Genomic DNA, 21,683 nt, shown 5'->3' on the forward strand with positions numbered 1-21,683 from the left:
AATCTCAATCTCAGATTCCATTTATTTAATTTTGTAAGTTGGACTTGGTTCATTTGAAATTAATCATATCTGATATCATGTGAATAAAATATGGTGTATGTAACCAAAAGCTTAGCTGTTTCTCTTACACAATTTTGTTATTTTTTTGGTTCAGAGTTTGCATGATAATAATTAATTACTTATTTTAGTAACTTCTCTACAGCTTCCATATGACTCCAAAAACCTATGTCGATTCTCTTTTCGATAAAATTCCCATTATTATAAAATTCTCTACTATCGTTACTGTATCCTCTCACTCTTACGTGCTTTATTAAATATTACTTCAAATCGTCAACTACATTATTTCAGTGGTTAGTAATTACTGTATCATGTTTTCAACAAAGAAGATGATTCAATTGTCAAAAATCTAATACTATTGTTTGCGTTTCCAATAGAGTAAAAAGTCGAAGATGAATTCAAAATATTGTTGTGAACTGATGCTTTGGTTTTGTGTATGTTTTTTCATAACAACATGTCGGTAATAATCTTTAAAATGTACATATATAATTGTTGAAATAAGTCGTACTAATCTTTATAATGAACATAATTGTCGAATAGATATCCTTTCACTGCATATCTCAACGAACTTGATTAAATTATGATACTAAAGACTTTTGGGTTTTTGCATTCAAATAAGAATTAAATCCATATGCCTCAATTTTTTACTTTACCACCAAGTCGCTACCGTTTGGGTTGAGTTTTTTCTGTATTTAAAACAAGCAAAGGCTTTTTTAAGAACAAACTTTTTAAAAACGTTTTCTTCTTTTTCTTTTAGTAGGTGAAAAATTAAATTGCTTTATCCAGACGAAAGAGATTCCAAATCTGGGATATTGTTACGTTTCAAAATAAAACCTGAACTTTCGTAGTTGCACGAGCTATGTTTTAATACTATTGAATATTCAGTACACACACTACTACTATATAGTTACTAGCTTATAAAACATTAATATTTTTTTAGAAAAAAGAAGAGGTGAGGAAGTTACCCTACATCGGAAAGCTACTCTTCTCCATCCTACTCTTGACCACTCTCTTCTCTTCTGTTCCGTTCTGTATATAAAAAAGCCTCTCAAAACCTCTTTTCATATTCAGTTTCAGTTTCTTGAAAGAAAAAAAGACACATAAAGTCTCTCCGATCAACACATATGGATTCTTCTTCGCTAGCGATTTCTCCTAGGAAGCTCCGATCAGACCTCTACTCATACTCTTACCAAGATGACTCCAACACACCTCTCGTCATCTCTGTTCTCTCTTCTCTGATCGAGCGGACTTTAGCTCGGAACGAGAGAATCAGCCGGAGCTACGGTGGTTTTGGTAAGACACGTGTCTTCGATTGCCGGGAGATTCCTGATATGACTATTCAATCCTACCTTGAGAGGATTTTCCGCTATACCAAAGCCGGTCCATCGGTTTACGTCGTGGCTTATGTTTACATTGACCGGTTCTGTCAGAATAACCAAGGTTTCAGACTCAGTCTTACCAATGTACATCGTCTCCTCATCACAACTATCATGATCGCTTCCAAATACGTCGAAGACATGTAAGTTTATTATTACCTCCGATAACAATTTTTTATTATTTCCAATATATATAAACTTTTTTTCCTCTGTTTTGTTTGGTGAACTCACTTTGCTTTAATCTTTTTTATTCTTACAGGAATTACAGAAACTCATACTTCGCGAAAGTAGGAGGGTTAGAGACAGAAGATTTGAACAATTTGGAAATAGAGTTCTTGTTCTTGATGGGATTTAAGTTGCATGTGAATGTGAGTGTGTTCGAGAGTTACTGTTGTCATCTTGAGAGAGAAGTTAGTATCGGAGGAGGTTACCAGATTGAAAAGGCATTACGTTGCGCTGAGGAAATCAAATCTAGACAAATCGTTCAAGATCCTAAACACCATCAGTTTTCTCGAATCTTGTTGTAGTCATGAAGAACAAGAACTACTCTGCTTCTTAATTTTTTATTTTATTATTTGTCTTTTTGCTTTTGAGGAGGAGGGCCTTTTGACTTTCTGATTGCCTTGTCGGTTGGGTTTTCTTGTAATGTAAAATGTAAATAGAGAGAGAAAAATATATAGGAGATTGCTGTTGTATGTATCAGCCATGTAGATTCTTATGTATCTGTTGAATTTTAAGAAAAATGGTTTTTATTTGCAAAAAAAAAAGAAATCTTTGTTAATCTGTTGTTTTGTCATCTACTACTCTCTAAGACATGTGAACTATTAAAACTGGTTATGACAAAAAAAAATATAAAAAATAATAACAATTGGGTTTATATACATTCAAATCCATTGATTAAGATTTATGCCCGCGATTGTGAAACCTCAGAAAATACTTGTCATGCATTAGATTTGTTAAGATTGTTGTTGGTAATCCTTTAAGGGGGTCATGTTCAATTCATAAGTCATCATCAAGCAAATTGATTAATAAAGAAAAATATTATTTGCATCTAGTGACACTTTTGAAATTTTTGTTACCAGAATAGATATTTTTTCCTAGAAAAGATACGATGTTGATACTAGTACTAACAAAGAAGGCTTTTTATTGTCTCTCGGTAACTTAAGATAATCATAATATTTTATTATTTTGCATTACAACATTTTGGCTGATATGGGTAAACCTTCGCACCAACTGGTTTAGTAAGTGTCCAGAAACAATCCCTCGCCTTAATGGCATTGAGAAAAGCCGCTCTACATAATATACACAGTCAAAATATGCAGATACACTAATTCTACAGAACAAAACTAAATAAAACCAAATAAATAAATAATACTTTATGATAAAAGTAACTAAATAATATTGAACTCATGTCAGATTTTACCACGTAAACTCGTTGAATACAATCTATAATTCTCTTTAGTTAAACAACTATTGCTACGGGAGTTTTGTATCCAGAATGTTGTTTTTTCTTTAACTGTTTTTTAAAAAATAGTAGTAACTAACTTATTTATTGGATTATAAAATAATAAAGTAAATACGCTTTATCTTTTACTTATATTTTACTTTGTTTTTGCATATCTATCGGCAAATTACTTTTTTCATTTCAGAAAGTTAATCATGTGTTGCTTAAATGCACTATTTAACCAAAATAATCAATCTCTTAACCGGATGTTTATACTATTTCCAATACCAATATTGCGGTTTAGGCCTGGAAACCGAAAAAGAAAGAGAAGCGCGGTAGAAATCAAATTTACAATTGTTCTTTCCCTATGGCTGCTAATGATGATGACGATTAGGAAGCAAAATCTTTGATCATGGGGTCTATGGTTTCTAAAGCTTTTCCTTTCTCCCAATTCTTCCACACGTGTTAAGGGGACACGTTATATATATTTTTAGCTACCATATCTATTCAGTTTTGAATGAAATTAAAAAGATAGACATGGCAGCCTAGGTTAAGGTCTTTTCTGAGTTACATAATCATGTGTTCATCTTTCCGCTTAGCATCTCTAGAATCAATATCCCGAAGCTGTACAAATTTGATTTCGCGATGAGCATACACTCTGGCGACATATAGGCATTGAAAAATGAAATCAAACTTTATATTCATGCGCTTTTTATCATGTTTAAGGTCCACTACAAAATGTTTTTTTGAAAAGGTGGTAGTCTGCTTACTTACACTGTTCCGGCCAATTTACTTGTGTTAGCCTCATACTCATCTCTTGCAAAGATCCGACCCAGCCTGAAGTCAGCGATCTTCGAAGCATATCATTGTCGAGCAAACAGTCTGCAATTATTTTCAAACACGTTAACGAACTTTTTATGTGCATATATATATATATATTAACCATGCGATTAGGATTCAACGACCACCATTAATTGATATACTATTGTACAAATTTCACCATTAATAGAAATTCCAAATGACCTTACCTTGAGTTAGGGGAAAAGAAAGAATTAATCAATTAGACATAATACACATAATACATGCGTTATATATATATGTCAATTAGACAATTACATCTCTAGCTAATAATACAGATGTAATTAATTACTAACCACGATATATATTGATTATGATGAAGCTGGAGCTTGTGGTTACGGGACTGCTGTAGCACAACCTCCGTTTTCGAAGATGGTATCAGCCGGAGGTGCTTCGTTGTTTAAGTCAGGGATAGGATGTGGCGCATGTTACCAGGTTACTAATTACACTTAATCAAGCAGAAGAGATTTAAAAATTAGTGAAAGATTAGCTTATACATACTGATATATGTGTACTACTGATGTGTTTACGTATAGATAAAATGTACTTCGAAATCGGAGTGCTCAGAAAATCCGGTTACGGTAGTGATGACAGACGACGAATGTCGTGATGGATGCGAGACAGAATCGGTCCATTTCGATCTGAGTGGTACAGCGTTTGGTGCCATGGCCATTTCTGGTCAAAGTAGTCAGCGGAGTTTTGGAGATTCTTTACAGAAAGTATGTATATAACTTATATAAGGATTTCACATTAACACATTATATACACTTTTTTTTTTTAATGACAACAAAGGATAAAGATATTGAGATGATATTGATAGTTTTTTTCGTTGTGTTCCATTGATGTGTGTGTAGAGTTGAGTGCAACTATTTTGGGGAAACGATGACGTTTCAGGTGGTTGGAGGGTTAAACCCTTACCACTTCGAGGCTTTGGTTGCGTATGGAGACGGCGAAATTGGTGGAGTCGAACTCAAACAAGCTCTAGATTCTGACACGTGGATGTCTATGAGCCGTTTATGGGGGGCCGTGTGGAAGCTAGACGTGTCGGCACCTTTGAGGGCACCGCTGTCTCTCCGAGTGACTTCGCTGGAGTCTGGCAAGACTGTTGTGGCTACCGATGTCATTCCGGCCGGCTGGGAACCCGGTGCGAAGTACAAATCCAATATGAACTTTCAAGTGTAGCAGCTGGAACTATATATATGCATTATACAATATCGTATAAATGATGTCTAGCTTACCAGTTTTTAAAAGAATAAAATAAATGATATCGCTTACTTGGCGGCTTTGCTTCCCTCTTTTGGGTTAATGTTTCTGCAGACATTTCATGTAACTTTTGGGTTAATGTAATTTCAACTTGTTAATTTGTATTTGTATCTTCCTCCCTTGGTTTATAATATATTAAAATTTAGATGACAAAGAATGTATTTCTTATTTATTACTTCTCGAACTTTCATTTTCCTTTTCACTTATCCCTAGCGTAAACAAATATATTAATCCATGTTCAGAAACCACCTATTTGCATAAGTTCTCCAAGTTTGATAAGTTAAAATTAACGGAATACTTATAGAAAATTGGATTCTATTTTTATATAATGATAATATGAATAATTGGAATGGACATATCATCATAATATTCTTTCCTCCTTTTTATCATCATACAAGTAATACACAAAAAACATGGTTTTAGTGAGGGTAGTTTATTGCATGTGCTGTGTATCTAAATTAAGTGCATTGACTTGATAGTCCTGTTAGGCTACACCGGGCTGGTCTAGTGAGATTTTGTTCTCATCATCTAAAGCTATTATTTCGTGGACCTTGACGTTTTTATTTTATGATAAAAGAAATTAATTTGATTTCAGTAAATCGTCGTGACAAACCTGATTCATGCCAAGTTTTACGGTTCGACAGTCTGCAATTATTTTCAAACACGTTAAAAAACTTTTTTTAATTGCATGTTTTCAACCTTGCGATTAGAATTCAACGACCAAGCAAACCACCATTAACGGCTACATTAACGTACAAATTTCACCATCAATATAATTCCAAATGACCTTGATTTAGGGGAAAAAGTATGAATTATTATCGCAATACGACACCATATGACTCAGCCTCGTAAACTATATATGGGTTTCTAACTGTTAACCGTCACACTGGACCCCCCCTTGCTAGTAAAACCAAAAAAAAAAACAAAACAGAAAGGCATGACTTCACGTGTCTTATAGTACTTCTTTTAAGACAAAGTGACATATGGATTAAAAAAGTTGGGCGTATTAGGAGTCTTTCACGGGATTCGATCAATCTATAATTACTATAAGTACGTAGCACAAGTCATCCTCATTAGCAACTTATTATTAGTTATCACCCCAATGGCAATTCTTGTTGTAGAACGAGGTTACATGATCGTGAACTTACTCTTTGCTCTAACTTGTCTTCTCTTAAACTTAACTCATTGCTTTAGCCCCAAGAGACTCAACGTTTCAGCCGTCTCAGCCAGCGATTCTGATTGGTCTATCGCCGGAGCTACGTGGTATGGCAACCCCAACGGATACGGAAGCGATGGTATATACATGTGTTCTTTCGTCAATTACACCTTAAACAAGCAACTAACTAGTATACAATTAACTAATGACCAAAATATAATGATTCATCATGAACTAGGTGGAGCTTGTGGTTATGGAACTGCTGTAGCAGAACCACCGTTTTCGAACATGGTATCAGCCGGAGGTGCTTCGTTGTTCAAGTCAGGGAAAGGATGTGGTGCATGTTACCAGGTTAGTAGGTTACTAACTGCAATTATAGTAAATTTAAAATTTAGCTTATACACTGATATATGAGAGTATACGTACAGATAAAATGCAGTTCGAAATCAGAGTGTTCAAAAAAGCCGGTTACGGTAGTGATTACAGACGAATGTCCTGGATGCGTTACAGAGTCGGTCCATTTCGATTTGAGTGGTACAGCTTTTGGTGCCATGGCGATTTCTGGTCAAGGTAGTCAGCTTCGCGGTGCCGGAGTTTTGGAGATTCTTTACAGAAAGTATGTATCTAAGGATTTGACGTTAACAATTTTTTATATATATATATATTTAATGATTACGAAGGTTATGAAATTAACTTGTTATTTTGGTTGATGTGTGATTGTAGAGTTGAGTGCAACTATATAGGCAAAACGGTAACGTTTAAAGTGGATGACGGTTCAAACGCTAACTACTTCGCGGCTTTGGTAGAGTATGAAGACGGAGACGGCGAAATTGGCCGAGTCGAACTCAAACAAGCTTTAGATTCTGACAAGTGGATGTCTATGAGCCACTTATGGGGCGCCGTGTGGAAGCTGGACGTGTCGTCGCCTTTGAGGGCACCGCTGTCTCTCCGAGTGACTTCGCTGGACTCCGGCGAGACTGTTGTGGCTACCGATGTCATTCCGGCAGACTGGCAACCCGGCGCCAAGTACAAATCGAACGTGAACTTTCAAGTGTAGCTGCAGCTGAAACTAGTTTAATTATACGATCTATACTATATATATAAATGATATATTTTCTTACCAGTTTAAAAATAATAAATGATATCTCTTTAGTAAAGAAATGTTTCGATCCCGTATGGTGGGTAGTGTGTACAATACTATTGATCTACTCTTTGAAAAACAAAAGTACAAAAATAAAATAAAGGAAACCTAACAAATTAAAAGGAAAAAAACCAAACCGAACATTTCCTTTTTTAGTTTTTCTTTTGAAAAAAACAAACCACTTCATCATGAGAAATCAGAAACCAAGCAGTGGCCTCACGCATTTTCTTCTTCTTCCTTCAGGAATCAGAATTCTCTGTTCTCATTCTTGTTCGAGGAAAAAAAAAACAAAACCAACAAAACCTAATCCTCTTTATCTTTTTGTCTTTTTGTAATAAAACAAGCACTCTTTCTCGATACAGAGGAATCGATCACCGATGATGATCCATGTAAAAACTCGACACTGAAGTAAATGAAGTCGAAGATGATCGATCTCAGCAACAAAAAACTTCTCATCCGTAAGTTTTGTGATTGATCATCTCCATCCTCTGTTTTGATATCAGTTCGTCTCTACCCCTAACCCTAAACCTAATTAATAATATTTCACGGCCGGTAAAACAAGGAGGAATAAGGAAGGTGAAATCGAAGCAGCTAAAGAAGGTTCCATGGTTTCAGACTAGCTACCTAAAGAGAATCATTCGCCAGAGAGAGGATGAACAACATCTCCCAGAACAAATCTGCCCGTTTCCTCGACAAGAAAATCTGTGACACCTTATCAACTACCTACACAAAAAAGGCGTAGACAAGGTGCAGAGAAGGCTAGCATCTCGGCCTTGTAAATGGGCTACTCGTTACCATAGTCCAACAAGGTATTATTTTTTTATTTTATTTTTGTGAATACAAGGTATTTTTTTAATTTGTTTTCTCTTTTATTTTACCGGAAAAGTGCAAAACGTAAAAATTTTAATAAAAACAAGAGAAGAAACCAAAGTATATTTTTCGTTTTTGACCAATCAAACTTTTTTTCAATCTCAAATGTTTTATTTTTGAATTTTACGACGTCGGTAACAAACCGAGATTAGGCATTTATTCCGTAAAACATTTTTTAGTCCGTAAATTTGCTATTATAAATTTACTTATACTTAAAAGTTATTTTTCTATTTTTTTTTGCAAAATAGTGTTTTAAATATGTTTTTTTGATTAAAAAAAATGTTTTCAATTTCAGATTCATTTAGGTGTTAAATTTTTGTAAACTGAAACAAATAGAGCTTAGGCATCTAATCCATAAAATATCTTTTGGTCCATCAATTTTGGCCTTAGAATAGGCCGAGCGAGGTTCAACATGTTTTGAATTAAAATTAATTTAACATTTAAATTATTTTTTTATTTTTAACTAAAATTTCTATTTTTCAATCGAATATGTATGTTTGGTTTCACATATAGACGTAAAATATTCAATAGCATCATATTAACTTGTTTCAATATTCCATACTTCTAATAGTGTGGGCTTTTCTGTTCGGATAATAAACCATAAGTTATTTTTGCTTTTTTGACGGAAAAAAAAAGTTATTTGTGCTTGCTGCTAACTTAATTATATTAATTTTTCACCAAAACTTTTAGTCAATAGTCAAACTTAAAAAAATAATTCATATTTATCAGTTTTAGAAAATTGGTGCTAGGAAATGACATGATATACTGAGGAGTTATTATATGTTGACCCAAAAAAAAATGATGTTATGCATTACCAAATTAAAAATATATTTTAGAAGTTAATAAATTATTATCAACTTAATATTTCAACTTGACTAACAATTTGTCTTAACATATTTGTTTTTCTTATATGCATTTCTTATTTAAACTTAAGTCTTACTCTCTAAATTTCATAGAAAGCTTGACTGCCATAAATACCAAGATTCACTTTTAACTATCTTGCTAATATATATCCATTATAAAACCTTTGCCCTGTAATGGAATCAAATTCACTAAGACTTATAAGAACTTGTTTAAATAAACAAAGTAGCTATATCAATGGCATTATCACATAAAAATTTCGTTCTTTTGGCTCTTTTCGTAGTCTCCCTAAAGTTTTGTTATTGTCAAAATGAGACTATAGATGTTGCGGGATGGGGGGCCGCTGGAGTTACTTGGTATGGTGAACCTGACGGCGCCGGTAGCACTGGTACTTAATAATATTAAATTACATATTTTATATTTGTAACAGCATAAATATCTAATTTCTGAATAATAATGTATTTGTATATGATGCTTTAAATATATGTGTAGGAGGAGCTTGTGGGTACGGTTTCGCGGTTGTTAATCCACCGTTATACGCCATGGTTTCAGCCGGAGGCCCTTCACTGTTCAACAGTGGATCAGGATGTGGAACATGTTATAAGGTTCGTATATATGAATATATATATATATATGATAAGAGCAATAGTAATATATGTAGCATAGAAGTAATGTCTATCTAGTCCGCTGAATTAATGTTTTTAAGGTAATGTATGGTTACAAAATGAACATTAAATATTGGTTGTGGTCACACTGCATTTGTTTTGGAAACAAAACATGAAAGTCTGAAAGTATATAATATGGTTACATTAATATTTAATGTTAATTTTTTCAATATATAGATTGCGTGCAGCGGGAATCCTGCATGCTCGGGGAAACCTATAACGGTGACGATAACCGACGAATGTCCCGGCGGTCCTTGCACCTCCGAACCAACCCACTTTGATCTTAGCGGCAGAGCCATGGGTGCCTTAGCCAGACCTGGCCAAGCCGACCGACTTCGATCTGCTGGTGTTCTACGTGTTTACTACAAACGGTATACACATATATGATATATGTCCAAGTATTTTGTTATTTAGCTATTTATGTATATATATATATGATAAACCGATCAAATTTATGACTCTTGCTCTCTTAATTAATAGAGCGGCATGTTTATATGGAGGAACTAATATAGCTTTCCGTATGGACGCGGGAGCAAATCCGTTTTACATAGCATTTCTTGTCGAGTATGAAAATGGTGATGGAGACTTGGCGTCCGTTGAGATTCAACCGGCCGGCGGGAGATTCCTCCGCATGCAAGAAATGAGATCGGCCGTATGGAAGGTCAACTCTGGCAGTGCTCTAAGAGGTCCATTCAACATCAGACTTACCTCTGGTGAGTCTCATAAAGTAGTCGTTGCTTATAATGTCATTCCGGCAAACTGGAGACCCGACGTAACATACCGTTCAATTGTTAACTTTCATTAGGATATTTCTTTGTCACATTGTAATTCAACGCATTTCTTTGTTTTCGCTAGTCATAATACAATATAAAGAAAACTTATAATATAAAGGTATGGATAATTAAAAGACATATGACTTATCAATATGTTCCCATATATCATATTTGCTACCCTTCCTTTTATTAATTAGCTAGGGCTCTATTTAACAAAATAAATTATTTTACCAACCAATAATCAATATGATATATAATAATTTTACTTACCTTATCCTGAATAATGGAGCTGGTCTTTTTGAAAGAGTAATTATCAAGTTGGTTAAGAGGTATTGAATGAATATGACAACAAATTGAAGAAAAGCGTGAAAGGTATTTACGAAAGACCAAATCCATCAACTTATCTCTGCAGCTAGAGTGCATACTAAAAAGATATGAAAGCAAAATTAGAATACTCAGACTAATTATTTGACTAGAATTTATTTGTTCCCGTTTCCAAATAGCCTCAAGATTTATATGTTTTTAAAAAAAAAAAAAAAAAAAAAAAAAAGCCTCAAGATTTAAATCATAATTCTACATTATAATGTTTTGATACAAATTAGACTTTCCGCCATTAAAATTTGGTCTTGTATATAGTCATATAAAGAAAATACTATCAAACCAGTCTCTACTTCCCATATACAAACAGATACATCAGTTCGAGTCAAACTATCATAAAAAAATTAAGAGATTACCATATTCTTTCTTTCTTTTCTTTCCGTGAAGAGAGATTAGCATATTCACTTCGAGTTATTAAAGTCGTATTGATCACTGTCTCTAATGGGCCTATAGATGAAAGGGCTTTTCTTATGCAAGTTGAGAAGCATCGAATGGTACAATATGAAATATAAAGGTCAAACGAATAATGTAAATTAAACTCGTCGTAGTAACGTATTTGGATGACAAAAACAGACTCATAACATCAAATGCTCACGCCGCTTTTCAGGCGACTTGGAGAAACCGGCCATACTTGTCACTTCATTGGCAACTTTTAAAAGTTTATTCAACTTTTTCATTTTAGTTGACTTATTATCAAATATTTATGAAAACATATATATGTAATGTGCCTACGTGATCTATATTGCAATTATGTTTTTATGTAAATTCTACGCCTCTTGTTAGTTGACTTCATCAAAAGTATTGCTACTTCAATTCATTCATCGACCAGTTTTGATTAACTTATATGTGTAAAATAAAGCTACGACCATATAAACACATATCACATATGCTTGCATTTGCATATACTAGTATACTACTTAGTTAACAACGAGATGAGTCAACGGAGGTATTAAAAGATTTATGAGTTTTTTTTGTTTGGCCCTTTAAGAGAGAGAGCGGCGTAAGTTGTTTGGCACCACCATTAAGTCATGCCATTGAAGATGGAATAATCGTAACTTTACACTTTGCGTAGACGAATTGCTTCCACAAAATTTGGTTTTTTTTTTAAAGATTTCCAAATTCCATTCACTAAGGGGAAAAAAAATAAAAGTCTTTGTGTGTCGTTAAATTACCTTCCTACTTAAGTTGTTTGAATGCATTTGTAACCGACAAATTTTGTGGAACGTTGAACTTTAATTAATTAGTTTTAAGTATGTATTTGTGATTATGTCTTATTACTACTTATTGTTGTTATAATGTACTAAAGACTAGTAAAACTCCTAGTTGAACAAGTTATTCTTTTGCACTTATGGATGATTTGAATCTTGGAGTGATCATGTTCGAGATGAATTGAAAAAGATCACATGATCGATGTGGCCATCCTTGATCACGTTTAATACGGACAGTGTTACAGAAGAAAAGTGCGATGATCGATGGTTAGGTCCGTATTAAACCGAAGCCATCAATTTTAGTAGGTCCAAAGTTAAATGCGTTTGTAGGCTTAAACAATTAACCTTTTTCTTGGTTACCTTCGAGACTATGCATGCAAAACACTTTGACAAAAAAAACAACAACTAAGCGCTTCATATATATCGTTTAATCCAAAATCCAATATCCAATTAACCTTCAACTTAAGTTGATGTATCTAAAATATACTTAAGTGGGTTAGTTGTTGTTTTGTTGAACAAGAACGAACGTGTGTGGCAGTGTTACTGATAAACGAAACTTATGGACTCTTGACTTTTTCTCATTATTATTAGTGTCTAACTTGGAAAGATCCAAAATCCCCTAACACGTACATTCTTTTCATTTTATTTTGGGAATTCCTAATCGTAGAGTGATTAGTGGACTTAAAACTAAGATTAGATAAATGAAATGCTAAAAGCCGGCTTTTAAAACTCTAGCTAAAGGAGATTGGAGATACCGTCGTCACTGACAGTTGGCGAAACCTATCAAAAAGAGAAGATGGCGCAAAGCAGAAAATCTCAAACTTAGAGAGAGAGATAAAAGTTACTGGTGGGTGATGGATAGTCAAGAAACCGTCGTTTTGAATAACTACGTGGCTGTCACAAACTGAAACCCAAACAAACAAAAAAGAAAAATCACAGCCCATCAAATATTTATGTTAACATATGATTCTCCCCCTCAGTTTTTGGACAACGCTTTGTTCTCCGACTCGTCGTTACACAACAAAAATGTTAAAAAAATAAATTGAAGTACCGAAAATACCCTTCGGAGATGTTTAAGGTAAATGAATATTTGTTTTTTGGGCGCATTGGGAATTAAAGTTCACCGCCTGAAATAGACATTTGCTTCTGATATTTCGTTTCGTGGTGTTTCAAAAATAGAAGTTTTGCTATTTTTAATCCTATCTATCAGAAGGGTTTTTTCGGTAAATCAATGTAACTTTTTTTTTTTTTGGTTGTTTTAGCAGAAACGGGCAAAGCTCGCATGTTACATTGTCCTTTCGTCACCCTTTCATGTCAAAACGCTTTAATTAGATTTATTATTTCAAACAAACCAAAAAAAATAACAAAATTTACTCTTTTCCGTTTCAAACCATTTTATAAATATAGAAGAGAGAGAGAGAAGAATGGGAGTTAAAAAATAAAAAATTAAAATTAAATAATAAGAATTTTAAATTGAATAGTTTTTTTATATTTCTTTCTTTCTTAGTCTTCTTCTTTAGTTCGTTGGTTGCATTGCAGAAGAAGAATGCTTTTGTCACCTACTCTCCTTTTCTAGTTTCTCTACTCTCTCTTCCTCTCTTTGTCTTTATCTCTTTCCCTCTCTCTCTTCTGTTGAAGATGGAGAGGTACAAGTGTCGATTTTGCTTCAAGAGCTTTATCAATGGCAAAGCTCTAGGTGGTCACATGAGATCTCACATGCTTACTCTTTCCGCAAAACCTCAACTTTATGAATCTACTCGTGAGCAAGAAGAAGAGGAAGAGGAGGAGGAGGAGCGGCGGACGAGCCAACTCAGTGACGACGGCACCGAGTCGGATGCTTCTTCTTCGTATGATGGGTTTGATCATTTAAAGAGGAATCGTACTCAGATGGTTGATGACGGTGGGCTGGAGTTTGATTTCGCGGAGGACGACGACGTTGAAAGCGAAACCGAGTCATCCAGGATTAATCCTACTCGGCGACGATCTAAGCGGACTCGGAAACTTGGATCGTTCGATTTCGACTATAAGGAGTTGAAAACGAGCCAACCCGGTGAGTTAGCGACCGAGCCAGAGCATCACAGCTCAGCTTCTGATACAACCACGGAGCAAGATCTCGCCTTTTGTCTCATTATGCTCTCTAGAGACAAATGGAAGCAACACAAGAAGAAGACAAAGCAGAGCGTAGAAGAAGAAGAAGAGTATGAGACAGATCATGAATGTGGTGAAGATTACAAATCGAGCAAGAACAGAGGAGGAAGAGGTCGATTCAAGTGCGATACTTGTGGTAAAGTTTTTAAATCGTATCAAGCATTAGGAGGACACAGAGCAAGCCACAAGAAGAACAAGGCATGCACGACGAAAACAGAGCAAGTTAAAACAGAGTACGTTCATGGAGTCGCGGAGAAGAAGAAAGCTCATGAATGTCCGATCTGTTTTAGGGTTTTCACTTCAGGACAAGCACTTGGAGGTCATAAGAGATCTCACGGAAGCAGCATCGGAGCAGGAAGATTGTCTGTAAATCAAATTGTTCTAATAAATCAAGAAGAAGAAGAGGAAGAAGAAGATGAAGAAGAAGTATCAATGAAACAGAGGATGATTGATCTGAATCTTCCTGCACCTAATGAAGAAGATGAAACCTCTTTGGTGTTCGACGAATGGTGAAAACGAAAAGTAACAGACTTTGCGTGATTCGGGTTGTCAACAAATTTTAAATCTTTTTTTTTTTCTCGATTATACTTATTATTCTTTGTTTTTGGGTTTTTGTTTTGTTTGGGGGAGTTTTGATCGAACTAAATCAAAAGGAGGCTACTTTTACATGTTCTAACGCCAAGTTGTTTCAGTACTAGCCTCACGTCGTGTTGGCCTAAATCAGAGAGAGCATTGAATGAATTTTTCATTAGTGAATAGTAGAAGCATTGTGATCTCTTTTTTTTTTTGTTAGACTTAATTTTAAAGGTAATCAAAGTTTATATCAAATTCTTTGGTTTCTTTCGCAATTTGAGGAATTACTGTTTAAATTTAGAAGCTAGAGAACTAAAGAGTGCCCACTTCGTCTATCTCTTTCGCCTACTATTAGGGGGAAAAATAAAGAAAGTCAAATCTAAAAAGAGAAGAAGAAAAAAAAAAAAAAAAAACCTTTATCGTTCGATGCTCTTATTTTTAGTTTCTATATCATTTTCACTGTAGAATCAAATGTGGCCTTTGGGTTTGGGTTTTGAGCAATACTACTACCTACTTAGAATTATTCTTCACGTATACTTTATTCTTTACTTATGATTGGAAACAAACCCAATGACTAAGGTTCATCATAATATATATCACCACTCAAGACTCAGTAGATATCAACAAAGTTGTGATTCGAAGTTGTTTGTGATAGTTCAACTAGTCTTATCACGCAATCTGGTGGCTACTTACTAGGATTTAAATGTTTACAAATTACACTCACTGATCTATTTTTTTTGCTCGGTGGCTAATCACTTGGATATTCGTGTTAACAAAGAATTAATAATCTATATATGTTTTATTAAAATTGTGATTCAAGAGTATTTTCTCTTCTCTTGAATTTTTGTTTGGGATAATTTTCAAGAGTTTTTAATATTTTTGAATTGTGTGACAGTAGTGTAAGGAATGTATTTTAGGCAAAAATATATGAACAAAACTCTCGAACATCTCTCAAAATATATATATATATATATATATTTGAAACAAAGAGAGAGCAAGTAGTAAACAAAATTTATGAACCAAACTCATAAACAGAACAAAAACACCATAAGACAGACAAATAGGCTTTTGTCTTATGGACTCTGTTGATGCTAGATTTGTTGTATTTTGGGCCTTGAAACAACGAGTTACAGTAAATGGGTATTGTACTAACCCTTTTTTTTTTGTTGTTGTTTGCTATAAGAAACCAAACCACCAGATGCTTGATTCTCTTGGAATCTTTGAATTCTCTTCGTCTACATGAAGATCTTGTTAACTCCCAATATAACCCTGAATTGTGGTCACGGGTCAGGGTCATTTTGGTCAGTTTCACTCTTAAATCTCACAAACGTCCCGGCAATGTCTTCCTTTCTTTCTGCACGACGGTCTCTTTCTCGAGAGAGAGAGAGAGTACGCGGCTCTCACAGTCACATCAACAGCATGCATATTATTTGTTTTCTAAACAAAACAATATAAAAGAAAAAAAACAATATGGAAAAATAGTTGATCGAGGAGGAATCAACCTAAATTCTATAGTTTATACCTCCTTTGAAAAAAAGAAGATAGCATGAAATCAGCAAAACACATGTAATATACCAAACATACCATAAAAGGTCCGGTCAAATTAATAGAAAACCCCCAAACATAATTATAAAAATGTTCAAACATAAGACTCAAAGAGAAGTTTATAGACCGAATATGCCGAGGATTTTTAATCTCTTTTTATTTTTTCTGCAACAACAACAACAACAAAGAATAGTAAATCTAACCTTTTATTTTTTATTTTATTTTTCTCCATTTCCATCCCTATTTATTATTACATGCCACATTCACAAATCACAACACTTCGTCACGCCAAAGCTAAGCATATCCTCTTTCATATTCTTTTACACAAACCACTATTTATATATCTCTATACTACCCTCTTCCTTCTTCCTCCTATCATCTTTCATTTTATAATTCATTTCTCTCCCTAATCTTAAGAAAGAATAAAATTTAAAAAAATAAGGAATTCGAGCTTGATGAAGTTCGGGAAGAGGATTAAAGAACAGATACAAGAGTCGTTGCCTGAGTGGCGAGACAAGTTTCTCCGTTACAAGGAACTCAAGAATCTGATCTCTTCTCCGGCTCCCCTTGAATCTATTTTTCTTGCTTTGTTGAACGCAGAGATCGATAAGTTTAATGCTTTCTTCGTCGAACAAGAAGAAGATTTCATCATCCACCACAAGGTAATTATTATTATCAAAAAAAAAAAAACAGAGAGGGTTATACAGTTCTTATCGAGTTTACCTAGTCAACTGATCTAACTACAAAAAAATGTCGGAGAAAATAAATTGTTTTTTTTATTGGTTGATAAATGTGAAATCGATCTGAGGAAATTTTCAGTAGAGTGAAATTTAATTAATTTTGTCAATATAAAAAACAAAAACTGGTGGATTTATTTTACAAAAGTAAGACATAAAAAAATCATCCACCTAGATTTGTATGAAACTAAAAATAATATATTTCATCATTGGATGATTATGTGTGTTATCTGGAGAATTTTATAATGTATATTTTGTGGAAGTTTCTTTACATATTATAACAATACATGTGAGATCAATATTTGAATAGAGTGGGATTTGGTTATAGCTGTGATAATATGAAAGACAATATGGCAGGAATTACAATATAGGATTCAGAGATTGGTTGAGAAATGTGGAGACAATAATGAAATGTTTAGAGAGGAGATCGGAGAGATCAGAAAGGATATTGTCAATTTCCATGGAGAAATGGTTCTTCTAGTCAACTACAGTAACATCAATTACACTGGTGAGTGAGTTTTACCAAATACAGTATTTCAAGAAATAAAAAACAAAACAATGAAATGTTCAAAATAATCTTGATCGGAGAGAAACAAATCTATGATATAACAGGATTAGCAAAGATATTAAAGAAGTACGACAAGAGAACACGAGGAGGAATAAGATCGCCCTTTATTCAAAAGGTTCTTCATCAACCTTTTTTCAAGACTGATCTTGTTTCAAGACTGGTGAGAGAGTGGGAGACGACGATGGACGCGGTGTTTCCAGCGACGGTGGCGGAGGCGGAGGGGTACGAGAGGTCTGCGGCGGTGACCTCGGCAGCGGCGGGAGAAGGTATATTTAGGAATACGGTAGCGGCATTGTTGACAATGAGAGAGATGAGAAGAGGGAGCTCGACTTATAGTGCATTCTCACTTCCGCCACTAAATATCTCCGACACCGATCTTGTTCAGTTCTCTTCTCCCATACCTATTCTTTGAAGTTCCGACTTGTTGTCACTCTATCAGCTGAATTTGGATTATTGCGATATTTATCCATGAGCAGATTATTTTACTTTATTATACTACTTGTAGTTTTTTCGGCTAGTAATTGGGCCAATTGTTTCTATAATGGGCCGCATCTAACAGACAGACCCATATTGTACACATAGACGGGTCGAAGATAATAAAATGGGAATTTTCAATGATTCCATTTCCATTACTTTTAACCAACCCGATTTGGTCTTCTCCTTGAGAGTGTTAACTGTTAAGAGTAAATCAGGGGATAATCACGAGCATTCAGATCATTGTGTGGCAGAGCAGATCAAATTTTTACAAAAGATGGCTACTCAGACTTTCCCTCATTGGTCTTCTCCTTTGTCCTCTAAACCCTAAATCCCCAATTTCATCATGATGGACATGTTTTCCTTCCTTGGCTCTGCACGTGATAAGATTGTCGAGACATATCAAGGCAAGTCCCACTGATTCGAGATAATGAGAGAGAGAGATATTGATTGATTGATAGTTAACATCCATATATCTGTGGATTCGATTTCTCTTTTGCAGATTTGGGGTACTTCGAACGCGATGAAATCAGTAATATCAAAGCAAAATACATCCCGGGCCTTGAAATACAGTTGGCATCAGAGTATTCGAAGGAGTTTGCCTACAACTCTATCAAATCTACTCGTTTCGATGAAAGGGTGCGTGATCTAACTTTTAAGAGATTTTGCTGACTTGCATGTTGGTTTACTCGTCATACTCGTTATTGGTGTAGATTGGGATTTTATATAGGCTAACCTATGGTGAGATAGGAGCTAGTTTGATCTGCAAACCCTATCCTATTGCTCAGATTAGTGGTCGTTTGAGACTCTATGGTCGCCTCTCTGGTTTGGAACTTAATTCCACGAGTATTGTTGACATTTACGGACATAAGCTCGATCAGTGGAATGTCGGGTGCACTATGATTGCAGGGAACATGTCAGCACAGCTGAAACGGTTAGTTGACTAAACAGTTTAATGAATACTAAGAGCCTATATATGTATATGTATAATAAGCATTGCGTGTGATTCAAGAATATATTTCCCTTTTTGCAGAGAGGCAGATAAAATCGTCGTGTCAACCCGCCATCGCATTCACCCCAGATTTGTGTCTCTCACTGAGTTCACTTCACCGTTTTTGATGTCCTTGCCTCACAGGACAACTTTGGCAATGGGATTCGAGTTCGACCTTAACCCTAGGGCAACTCTTGAAGTGATGGTCTTTCATCATCAACCTACGACTTTTGCACTCCAGTATCAATGGGATCAGTGTCTCGTTAGATTTTACAGTGACGTCTACTCCCAAAAAACTGGTGTATCTTTTTCATTTCGTCCTTCTTCATTCTTCTAGTTGATAAGAGTTTCTTCTCTGTAATAGTTGATAACAAACAACTAGAGAGTCTCATACTACAAGTTGGTGATCAAAATTCACCAAAAGGTATATGGGAAACAATCACAGCAAGATATCTTAGAACAAATAAAGTTAAAGAGGCTCCTATATTTCCCAGTTCAAACAATTGTAGATGAAATCAATATCTTGGCAGAGAAGTTATTGGAACTAGCCTTAAAATCTGCAACCCCAGGTCAAACAATTGAAGTAGAGCATGTCTTCAGAGAAAAACAATGTGTGAACATACTAACGAAAGCATTAGAAAGGATATTTGTAGAGGGACTTCAAATTTATCAAACAATCAAAGGGAGTTTAGTTGGAATTCAAGACCTCTCAGAAAACGAGTTTAAAGTTTAAAAAGAAGAAAGAATGTATCGTAACTTACATTCAAAGAAAAATATGTATCCATAATAGGATTAGCAAATATCTCTGATACCGATCTTGTTCAGCTCTCTTCTCCCATACGTATTCTTTGTGATAGAAGAAGAAGAAGAAAGTATAATCAGCTGAATTATATAACGCGGGAAATGTCATTATCGCGATATTTAATGAGCAGACAGATTATTTTACTTTTAACTACTTGTAGTTTTGGGCTAGTAATTGGGCCAATGGTTTCCATAATGGGCCGCATCTAGCAGATAGACATGGATTGATTGATTGATTGTTAACATCCATATCTCTGAATTCGATTTCTCCTTTCCAGATTTTGGGTACTCTGTTATGCTAGGGATCCTAAAACCAACTTAAAAAATAAAAAAAAATCCCCGGCCAGGGGCAAGGATCGGTATCAAAGAATTTTGAGGAGTCGAGTGTTTCATCTCCACCAGAGCGGGTCAGAATCAACTGGTTTTGATCTTGATCAATTAGGATACGGTTTTTCATAGAGTAACTTGACTTATGCGTTTTCATTTGCTCCTCAAATTGCGTGTCTGGCTATACTTTCGAATCAATCCGGTTATGTATATATGGCTAAATTGAATTGAAAATTCATCCTAAAATTGTGATCTTTTCCAGCTATTAGGCTTTGGCATGTGTGTCCATAAGCTGTGCAAGACTTTCTTTCTTTTTTTTTTTTGCTTATCAGAACTTGTGGGTTCTCGCAGACATGACGGAGCCAGTTATAGATAATAAGTGCAGTAAGTGCTTATCAGACTCTTCTCCGCTAGTTGTCGCCAGAGCTTGCGACCACAAATTCTGCGGTAGTTTCTTCTTTATTCTTAACAACTAATGTGAGAAGTGAACAATCAGGGGTCTTAGCTTTGTCTTATTTTTGAAGCTGCTAGCTCTTTTACAACTTAAACCTTGGCCTCATTTTGTATGCTCTTCTGAGACCCATTTGTGTTGATATTAATTGGCTTTAAACTTGTTTTTTTTGTTTTGTTTTTTCTTAATTGTTGTAACAGTGAATTGCATCATAATCCTCTGGTCCCGCCAGAAACTTACGGAACCTTGTGTATGTCCCGTTGATGGAGAAAAGATTGTCCGGTTAGGTCTTCCTATGATTCATACAGCTGAGGAGATTTGGGCCCTTGTCGACGTTTATAATCCTTTGTTCAATCAAAAGCATGTCCCGGTAAACTTCCTTTTCTTTTTTTCTTATAGATAATCAGTTCACCTCATTAATCAAGAGCATCTCTGTTATCTCTGCTTATGAACATATTGTTGTTTTGCTTTTAACTCATTTTTAGGGCATTGCTGAGAGACAACTTGGTAATTTTCTTGATCTATTCTCTATATATGTATGCATGTTTTTGGACTTTTATCTGCTCTTTCTTTTGTTGAACCCAACTCTTTTAGTTACACGTTTTTTTGTTTGTGTAGAGCGTTTTTTGACACGTATGTATTGTGTCCATGTGGCTCTTATAGCCATGGGAGCAATGGCTTATTACATGAAGAAGGGATAAAGTGGATGGAGCAAATGTTATAACACGATTGAGGAGTATGTATGGAACGATGAACGAGCATGTATGGATTGTGCCTTAGAACAACCTTTTCTTTATATAAAATGGGAATCCGCAGCTTGTAGGGTTCTCGTGGAACCTCTGAATTGGCGTGTAGTAGTTGCCATTATGAGGATCTAATTAGTTGCCGTTTTATACTCTAAATTCTGGTAACGGATCTGGGTCATTTTGGTCACTGTTAATCTCTAGTCTAACATCAAAAAGCAACAAAGTAGTAGATAAAGGGATGAAGCCAAATTCCCGAGTTGATATCTTGATCC

General features: G+C 34.9%; 7 protein-coding genes and 1 pseudogene across 8 annotated transcripts; all 8 read left to right on the forward strand.

The window, feature by feature from the left end:
* Positions 1 to 1,017: 1,017 nt before the first annotated feature.
* On the forward strand, positions 1,018 to 2,214 carry LOC17889910 (cyclin-U2-1). Its single transcript, XM_006294908.2, has 2 exons — positions 1,018 to 1,576; positions 1,693 to 2,214. Exons 1-2 carry the CDS (start codon positions 1,182 to 1,184, stop codon positions 1,958 to 1,960), a joined length of 663 nt encoding a protein of 220 aa, XP_006294970.1. The 5' UTR covers positions 1,018 to 1,181; the 3' UTR covers positions 1,961 to 2,214.
* Positions 2,215 to 3,959: 1,745 nt separating this feature from the next.
* Positions 3,960 to 4,917, forward strand: LOC17889259 (annotated as a pseudogene).
* A 1,178-nt stretch (positions 4,918 to 6,095) lies between these two features.
* On the forward strand, positions 6,096 to 7,272 carry LOC17887567 (putative expansin-B2). Its single transcript, XM_006296443.2, has 4 exons — positions 6,096 to 6,293; positions 6,393 to 6,505; positions 6,583 to 6,770; positions 6,878 to 7,272. The coding sequence occupies exons 1-4, from the start codon at positions 6,101 to 6,103 to the stop codon at positions 7,209 to 7,211; spliced, it is 828 nt and encodes a 275-aa protein (XP_006296505.1). The 5' UTR covers positions 6,096 to 6,100; the 3' UTR covers positions 7,212 to 7,272.
* Positions 7,273 to 9,263: 1,991 nt separating this feature from the next.
* Positions 9,264 to 10,496, forward strand: LOC17888106 (expansin-B4). Its single transcript, XM_006295767.1, has 4 exons — positions 9,264 to 9,414; positions 9,519 to 9,631; positions 9,869 to 10,062; positions 10,172 to 10,496. The coding sequence occupies exons 1-4, from the start codon at positions 9,264 to 9,266 to the stop codon at positions 10,494 to 10,496; spliced, it is 783 nt and encodes a 260-aa protein (XP_006295829.1).
* A 3,116-nt stretch (positions 10,497 to 13,612) lies between these two features.
* On the forward strand, positions 13,613 to 14,874 carry LOC17888186 (zinc finger protein ZAT4). Its single transcript, XM_006294471.2, has one exon. It carries the CDS (start codon positions 13,689 to 13,691, stop codon positions 14,709 to 14,711), a length of 1,023 nt encoding a protein of 340 aa, XP_006294533.1. The 5' UTR covers positions 13,613 to 13,688; the 3' UTR covers positions 14,712 to 14,874.
* A 1,866-nt stretch (positions 14,875 to 16,740) lies between these two features.
* On the forward strand, positions 16,741 to 18,191 carry LOC17888674 (SPX domain-containing protein 3). The gene is made up of 3 exons (XM_006294835.2): positions 16,741 to 16,978; positions 17,411 to 17,561; positions 17,666 to 18,191. The coding sequence occupies exons 1-3, from the start codon at positions 16,772 to 16,774 to the stop codon at positions 18,031 to 18,033; spliced, it is 726 nt and encodes a 241-aa protein (XP_006294897.1). The 5' UTR covers positions 16,741 to 16,771; the 3' UTR covers positions 18,034 to 18,191.
* A 134-nt stretch (positions 18,192 to 18,325) lies between these two features.
* Positions 18,326 to 19,529, forward strand: LOC17887647. Of its 2 annotated transcripts, none has more exons than XM_006294856.2 (4): positions 18,326 to 18,502; positions 18,598 to 18,734; positions 18,809 to 19,029; positions 19,129 to 19,529. In XM_006294856.2, the coding sequence occupies exons 1-4, from the start codon at positions 18,442 to 18,444 to the stop codon at positions 19,421 to 19,423; spliced, it is 714 nt and encodes a 237-aa protein (XP_006294918.1). In that variant the 5' UTR covers positions 18,326 to 18,441; the 3' UTR covers positions 19,424 to 19,529. The 2 variants fall into 2 exon arrangements, with proteins under 2 accessions (XP_006294918.1, XP_023639650.1); XM_023783882.1 differs by having other exon boundaries at positions 18,826 to 19,029.
* A 654-nt stretch (positions 19,530 to 20,183) lies between these two features.
* LOC17887724 lies at positions 20,184 to 21,680 on the forward strand. Its single transcript, XM_006295184.2, has 5 exons — positions 20,184 to 20,294; positions 20,566 to 20,661; positions 20,866 to 21,035; positions 21,151 to 21,172; positions 21,284 to 21,680. Exons 2-5 carry the CDS (start codon positions 20,568 to 20,570, stop codon positions 21,364 to 21,366), a joined length of 369 nt encoding a protein of 122 aa, XP_006295246.1. The 5' UTR covers positions 20,184 to 20,294; positions 20,566 to 20,567; the 3' UTR covers positions 21,367 to 21,680.
* Positions 21,681 to 21,683: the final 3 nt, after the last annotated feature.

Source organism: Capsella rubella, unplaced genomic scaffold (genome assembly GCF_000375325.1).
Source record: "Capsella rubella cultivar Monte Gargano unplaced genomic scaffold, Caprub1_0 scaffold_4, whole genome shotgun sequence".
Lineage (NCBI taxonomy): Eukaryota > Viridiplantae > Streptophyta > Magnoliopsida > Brassicales > Brassicaceae > Capsella > Capsella rubella.